Source organism: Fukomys damarensis, unplaced genomic scaffold (genome assembly GCF_012274545.1).
Source record: "Fukomys damarensis isolate Sample0158 unplaced genomic scaffold, DMR_v1.0_HiC HiC_scaffold_1324, whole genome shotgun sequence".
Taxonomy (NCBI): domain Eukaryota; kingdom Metazoa; phylum Chordata; class Mammalia; order Rodentia; family Bathyergidae; genus Fukomys; species Fukomys damarensis.
This window is the reverse complement of record NW_022902236.1, coordinates 1-8,199: the sequence shown is the minus strand read 5'-3', so window position 1 is coordinate 8,199 and position 8,199 is coordinate 1. Positions and strand designations below refer to the sequence as shown.

Here is an 8,199-nt window from a genome sequence, read left to right as displayed (position 1 = left end):
GTTGAGAAAATAGCTAGACTTTATTATTTCTGCTAAGTTGTATATACATTTATCTCACAGTAGCGTAAGAAACAATTTTCTATATAGGCAAAGCCCCCAATAAATTTACCCATGAGGTCAGCAAATCCTCCTACTGGCAATCGGCAGGCTCCAGTAACAAACTGCACAAGTCTCATTCTCTTCTCATTATCAATTTCTTTAACAAACTGTTAAAATCACATTAAAAGAGATATGCAGGTCATATGTTACATTAAGCTCGCTGAACAAGGAAAAGGATTTCAAACTTTAACTGAACCCCTGGTGTCACCTGCACTAGTAACTTTACTCAACACCGTGGAAGGGGGGAGCATTTTCATGTTTTGTCAAGTCCCTACCAACCCTTCCCCTACATAAATCTCAGGATGACATTTTTCTGAATCTATTTTTTTTGGTACCAGGAATCGAACTCAGAACCATGCCCTTGCAAGGCAGGCACAGTGCCACTGAGCAAAATGCCAGCTCTTAGGATGACATCTTTAAAGGAAATGTTCCGTGGGCATAAGAAATCCTTATTCAGGCAGTTTTTGAAGATCAGCTCTTCTTGGGGTTCCCCTGCTCTGCCACTTAAGCCTGGCTGTCCTATAGGACATTCATGTGAATACACAGTTTGCGTCTGTATAGACTTTTTGGTTTTATGAACAAATGAAATCAATCTCATGAAATTCTGTTTCAGATATAACCAACAACTCCCTTTTCTCCATGTTCTTTAGGTTTTGGTTGATGCTACATATAGGCAGAATTATGCAGCTTTTATCTCCTATAATTGAATCAAAGCGTTAGGTTTCTGGCTGGAATTGCTAGCCAAGCTAAGCCAAAACATTTTTTGCAAGCAACAGCTTCTGTTGTTTCACTACTGTAAATTATTTTAAAATGCTAACCCTATTTGTTATAGCTCAGTTCATTTCTTGAGTTTGTCATATGAATTTCTTTCCATGGGTATCAGACTATTTAAAAACTATCATAAAATATTCCTAACACAAAATTTATCATGTTTATGATTTTAAGCGTGTAATTCTATGACATTAAATACACACTGCTGGGTCAGGGATGTAGCTCAGTGGTGCAGCACCTGCCTGGCAAGCGAAGGTCCAGAGTTCAATTTCTGCTACCGAAAAAACCACACTGCTGTTTAACCACTTCTTTTTTTCCCCCCATTCTATTTGGTCAAATATAGTTTCTTCCCCCACCCCATTAAGATTATTGGTACATTTAAAGCAAACAATACTGTTACATTTATCATTGGGATCTTGAAGATATGACTTGGTTCTTCTTTCTTCCCCATACCCCTGTCCTCCCTTCACCCCTTCACCCTTCCCTATTAACCATCATTTCTGTTTCCAGAACTACTTCATTATCCTAAAAACTGTGTACATATTAATTATAACTTCCCAGCTCCCTACTACATTCTATTCTCTACCTCTACAAATTTGTCCATTCTAGGAACCTAATATAAGTGGAATAATACTTGCCTTTTGTGGCCGGTTTATTTCATTTCTTTCTTTCTTTCCTTTTTTTTTGAGACAGGGTCTCTCTTTACAGTGCAGGCTTGCATTGAACTCATTAGGTAGCCTAGGCTGGCCTTGAACTTGCAGCAATCCTCCTGTCTCAGCCTCACGAGTGATGCGATTACTGGTATGTGCTCCCATGCCCAGCTAGTTATTTATTTCATTTCTTTGAAAATTTGTAATGTTTTTGTTCACTGCTTCTTTTTTTTTTCCTCTTTGAGTCAGGGTCTTGCTACGTAGTTCAGCCTGGCCTTGAACTTGCAGCAATCCTCCTGCCTCAGCCTCTGAAGTGCCGGGATTACAGGCATGCACCAGAGCGCTCAGCTGTTCACTGTTTCTTGAATACTCCTGTGTGTGTGTGGCACTGAAGATTCAACCTGGAACCACTTGCATACTAGGCAAATGCTCTACCACTGAGCTATATATACCCCAAATCCAAAATTTATAATGTCTTAAGTAAGGTTCATTTATGTTGCCACATATATAAAAAAATTTCATTACTTTTTACGGCTGAACAGTATTCTACTATACATGTACACCACATTTTGTTTATTTATCCAATGATAGGCATATGGGTTAATTTCACCTCTTGGTGATTTTGAGTAATACTGCTATGAAAGCTGATATAAAGAATGATCTGTTGGGGGGGTTCTCTGCTTTTAATTCTTTTGGAGTGGAATTGCTAGATACGTTATGATTCGTTTTTGGAAGCACTGCCAAATTATTTTCTGTACTGGCTGATTATTGTACTCTCACCAGCAATACAAGATGATTTTAATTTCTGTACATTATCACCAAAGATTATTCCTCTCTTTTCTTTTTTATATAGTACTACTGCGTATACAGTGGTACCTCACTGTGGCTTTGTTTTCATTTCCTTAGTGACTAATGATTTTGTTTATCTTTTTATGTTTTTTAGAGATACCATTATGATTCTAAGCCAAGGTCTTGAATTTAGCTACCTGAACATTATATAATTCCTTAAAGAAGTACAACTGATAAAAACCTTACTGACAGTTATTTAAAATTTCAAAAACATTTAAATCCAGTGTAGGTGAATCTTCTGGAATTGTCTTTTACTCGAGGCAAAGCTACAAGATATGTGTTCCTTACTTAGTAAAAGGATGCTGTTCATTTCTATACTTTGATTTATTATGATGTACAGAATAGACTGAAGGGCCTACATTTACTGGTGCATTTTGTTCTGTGGTAAATTCTAAAAAGTTATGTTGTAACTATCAATAGAAATAAATTTAGAAACAAACCTGCCAAAACCACATGATTTTTTTGCTTGTCCTAGTGTAATGACGGTAGATGGCATGTCTTTGCCAGTCATTCAAATCAATCTCTTGCATGCCACATAAAAGGACCTTTAGGGATGGTAAAAACAAAAAACTTTAAGATAACTAGAAAAATGCTTGACAGGTAAGAAAATACTAACATTAAACAGCTTTAAAAAGTTATTCATCAGTAGCCTTCAGCTTTTAACTGTACATCAAGAATTACAGTCTTTCCTGTTTCTGCCTACGCGGAGGCAGCTCATATGACTGAGAAGTCCCACAGTTGAGACTTTTCTTTATTGAGGACACCCCTGGCGGCTCTGCAGCTGTCACCATGCCACGAAATGAATATATTGAATTACATCGTAAGTGTTATAGGTATCGTTTGGATTACTATGAGAAAAAGAGAAAGAAGGAAAATTGCGAGGCTCATGAATGCTCAAAGAAGGCAAAAAAATGATTGGCCTGAAGGCTAAGCTCTACCATAAATAGCACCATGGGGAGAAAATACAAATGAAGAAGAAGACTATCAAGATGCATGAAAAGAGAAACACCAAACAAAAGAATGATGAAAAGACTCCTCAGGGAGCAGTATCTGCCTATCTGCTGGACAGAGAGGGAAAGGCTTGGACAAAACTACTTCCCGACATGATTAAACAAAAACCGAAAAGAAAAGGCGGGAAAATGGGAAGTCCCTCCGCCCAAAGTTCATGCCCAGGGAGAGACAGAAGTATTAAAAGTTATTCGAACTGGAAAGAGAAAAAAGGCCTGGAAGGGGATGGTTACTAAAGCCTGCTTTGTTGGAGATAGCTTTACAAGAAAACCACCTAAATATGAAAGGTTCATGAGGCCAATGGGCTTACGTTTCAAGGCCACCTTTTGCCTGCCAATACTTGGTGTGAAAAAAAATCCTTCATCACCACTATATACAACTTTGGGTGTTATTACCAAAGGTACAGTGATTGAAGTGAAGGTGAGCGGATTGGGCCTTGTGACCCAAGGAGGCAAGGTTATTTGGGGTAAATATGCCCAGGTAACCAACCATCCTGAGAATGATGGATGCATCAATGCGGTCTTACTGGTCTGACAGATGTTTCATACAATAACTTCTTACACTTATTGAAGACTACATACCAATCAGGAAAACTACCATTACTGTGAATACAACCAAATAACTTTCATAACTCCAGTCATCAAGAGAACTATGTATTAAATTGTAAAACCATCAAAATGGCCCAGTTTTACAAACTGGTCTTTTACTTGGGGTCTGCTAAGAGCTTAGTGAGATTGAAGCAGTGAAAAAGTAAACATCAGTTTTTGCTTTAAAGAGTGGGTATTCGAGTGGGTATTCAGCAACACAGATCTGTCATTCCTGAAAAAGCCACCAATAATAATTGAAAATGCAAGTAAAGATCAATGCAAACTTCATTTGGGGGTCTATGGCTATGAAATTTGCTGAAGTCTGTTCTACCTCCATCATTCATTTGTCCTAAAAAAGGTAGCATTAAGAAACAGTAATGTTTAAATTTACTCAATACAGTATATTTACAGTACTTTAAGAATGGCATTAAAAATGTGCTTAGCTAATTCCAATTTAGTTGCACTGATGCCCTGAAAAGAAACTTTATTTGCAGTTAAATAATATAGAAAGGTCATGTAGGCCGGGCATGGTGGTGCACACCTGTAATCCCAGCACTAGGGAGGCTGAGACAGGAGGATCGCTGTGAGTTTGAGACCAGCCTGGGCTACACAGTGAGTTCCAGGTTAGTCTCAACTACATAGTGAGACCCTCTCAAAAAACCAAAAAACCCAAAAATTAAAGGGGGGGGTCACATTAGGGTTGTAACTGAAATTATGCAATCTGAATTAAATAAATCATGGCTTGAAAAAAAAAGAATTATATTTACATTAGAGTTGCCACATATGGTATCTTACATAAAGTCAGAAAATAGGTTATTTAATTGTAGGTAATAGTAACACTCGTTTTGTTTTGTTTTTTGTTTTTGTACTGAGAATTTTGTACTTAGGACCTTGTATTTGCAAGCCAGGTGCAGCACCACTGAGGTAAATTCCCAGCCCAGTAATACTGTATTATTAAAGGTAGTTCTCTCTTTTTAATATTAGGATAATTTATGGTCTTCTTTACAATTAAACATGCTTCCAAACATCTTACCAGCATAAAAAACCACTGTCACTGCAAAGATGAGAAAGTAGATACCTGCAGACATTTAGAAGAATGAAATAAGGAAATAATGAAAAACTTATTACCTCTAATTCCTTTGCATCAAAATATTGCAAATACTGCTGGGGAAGAATTTCATTAAAACCTTCGAAGAAAGCTTGTGTCTGCTCTTCAACACCTCGAGACAACCTCCACTCAGCTACCATTCTGGCAAGCAGATATGAAAAAATTGTCAGGATATTTAAATTTTACCTTTAAATTCTGAGAATAGAATTTAAAAATTTTAAACTTTATTATGAAAAATCGAAACACAGAAGTAGAATATAATAAATCCTTTTCTATACAATGTCTGAGCTTCATCAAAATACCAATCTGATGCCCAACTCATACCTTAAATATAATTTCACTAAAAAAATATTTCAGGGCTGGGGATTTAGCTCAGTGGTTCCACCGCCTGCCTTGCGAACACAAAGGCCCACGTTTGATCCCTGGTACCAAAAACAAGCAAAACTTAAAAAAAATAAAATAAAAAAAATGCAGCCAAGTATGGTGGCGCAGCCCCGTACAAAGGCCCACGTTTGATCCCTGGTACCAAAAACAAGCAAAACTTAAAAAAAATAAAATAAAATGCAGCCAAGTATGGTGGCGCAGCCCCATAATCTCAACACTCTGAAGGCTGAGGTAGGAGAATTGCTGTGAGTTCAAGGACAGCTTGGGCTGCATAATGACTTCAACACCAACTTCAACTACAGAGTGAGACCCTGTTTCAAAGGAAAAGAAAATCAGGTTGCCAGTAGTTTGCTACCTTCTTCCATGAACTGTTTTTCCTCTGCCATGCCACTCCGCCTTGGAACCAGCCAACTATGAATTGAAGCTTCTACAAATGAATGCCCCTCCATATAGAACATTAAAATTTCAAACACTACATTGCTACCCCACAGGACCAGTGCTAAACAGTGGTATTATAAGGAAAATCTATGCTACATGGGAAATGTCTAGCTGTGGTTCCATACAAGTGTGCAGTGTCATCATTAGCTGGTGCTCTTGGAGAATTCAAACATACTCAAGATCCAGATACTCAGGCCATCCCAACCCCCGCCTTTGATACAGGGGATTGAACTCATCCCTGACCCTCCTCAATTTTTTTGTTGTTGTTGTTGAGACAGGATCTCACTCTATAGCTCAGGCTGGCATGGGAATTCACTATGTAGTCCAGGCTGGTCTTGAACTCATGGCAATCCTGCAGTAGGAGCCTCCTAAGTGCTGGGAATACAGGTATACATCACCATACACAACATGCCCCACTTTGTAAAATGGGAACTATCTCAAGAATGTGGACCTGGATCCCTGAACTCAGAGCAGTCAAGAATAATTTTAAGGAGGAAAAAAAAAACAATTTTACAACCAGAATTTTCAGCATCTAAACAACTTTTATCAACTAAAAAGAACAACTCAGAAAAACACACTGAAGTCGAACTATGTAAATTTCTGGCTAAGTAGATACCTGACTTTCATATTCTAATTGGGGACATAACAGGACTCCTGGGAGATGTAAAGCAGAGCCATCGTTCTATCCCGGAACTGTCTGATGAAGCTTACCCCAACTCACATGCTTTCCTACAGGTCGTGCCCTGGGTTAATGGACACCCTTAGAATAAACAGAAGAACACATCATACAGCTCTGTCCACAGCAGTTCCCTAACATTCCTAAGCTTCATCCTGTCTGTCATGTGCGCTTGTTTACAAATTTTCTTGAGCACTGGTGCTAACAGTCTTATTAATATCAATATGGAGTCAGTCAGTTTTTTATTATAGTAATACTGAGTAAGATGGGCTTCAATCCTGAAGACAGTAAATGCAGTAACTATAACGAGGAGTTAAATGAAAAGCCCTGGGATTCAACAGAAAAGAGTTGGAAGCAGAAGGAACTAAGTTCGAGCCCAGCTTGGGCAACTCAGCAACATAGGAGACCCTGTCTCAAAATAATAAAAAGGCTGTGATGTATTTCAGAGTGTGAAGATCCTGGGCTTAATCCCTGGAACTGCAAAAATAAGCAAAATAGCCAAATGTAAATTCTTGAATAAAAATTTTATTAGGTGGACTTAACAGGAGAAAAGAGCAGTGAATTCAAAGGCAGATTAACTAATTAAACAGATAAACTAAAAAGAAAAAAAAATGGAAACTGAAAACTATGTAATGATATTAAAGGTTAAATATATGTATAACTTAAGTCTTTAAAGCAGCACGGAGGGAAATGAAGCATAGAGAATATCCAAAATTTTTCCACAGTTGATGAAATGGCATCAACCCATATACAAAGTCAGAAATGACCAGGATAAATATAAATGATAACTAGTTACATAAAAAATCAAAGTTCAAATATTTTTACGCTTTTTTTTTTTTTGTACCAGGGATCAAACTGCAGTCCTTCCACTTGCGAAGTTGGCGGTGGAACCACTGAGCTGAATCCCTGGATCAAAGTTCAAATCTTTTGAAAGCCATACATTTAATTCAGAAAAACAACAAAAATAATGGCTCATGGCATCAAGAACTGTAAAGGTTAAACAATGGAATGATAAACCAGGTTTGGTGACACATGACTGTAATCCTAGCACTTAGGAGGCTGAGACAAAAGGATGGCCACAAGTTTGAGGCCAGCCTGAAGTAAGTAGTGAGACTATCTTAGTAAGAAAAGAAAAACGTTTTAAAATAATATTTTAAACAAATTAATTTTTAAAGGGATAGATTCATCCCGACAAGCATTTTAGTAGTTAAAACTGTGCAGTTTTAATTAAGGGAAAACTGGGCCAGAGATGCAGAAACTGGAACTTAAGAATAACCAGAGCCGGATGGAGTGATGCACACCTGTCATCTAAGTTACTCAGGGTATTGAAGTAGTTGGATCAGATCAAGACCAGCATGAGCAACTTAGCAAGACTCTGGCTCAAAATAAAATTTAAAAAGAGCTGTAGCTTAGTGGTACAGCACTTGCCTAGCATGCACAAAGGTTCAGTCCTTAGTACCACACACACACACACACACACACACACACACACACACACACAAACAGCAGAAAAATAGTAGATATGCTAAATTTAACATTCATAGGACAGAATTAGTGTTGAAAAGACACAAATGAACTAATAAGGCTGTAAGTATGACAATGCAAAGCATTAGAGAGGCTATACCACGA

The 8,199-nt window shown here is 37.8% G+C and overlaps 1 protein-coding gene and 1 pseudogene across 1 annotated transcript; one reads left to right on the top strand and one right to left on the bottom strand.

Moving 5' to 3' along the window:
• Positions 1-109: 109 nt before the first annotated feature.
• LOC104849961 (E3 ubiquitin-protein ligase Itchy) lies at positions 110-5,302 on the bottom strand (the record flags this gene model as incomplete). The annotated part of the gene is made up of 3 exons (XM_010606590.3): positions 5,093-5,302; positions 2,810-2,914; positions 110-206 (listed from the first exon to the last, which is right to left on the bottom strand). Coding segments are annotated over exons 1-3 (322 nt in total), but the record flags the coding sequence as incomplete, so codon positions are not given.
• On the top strand, positions 3,159-4,003 carry LOC104849960 (annotated as a pseudogene).
• Positions 5,303-8,199: the final 2,897 nt, after the last annotated feature.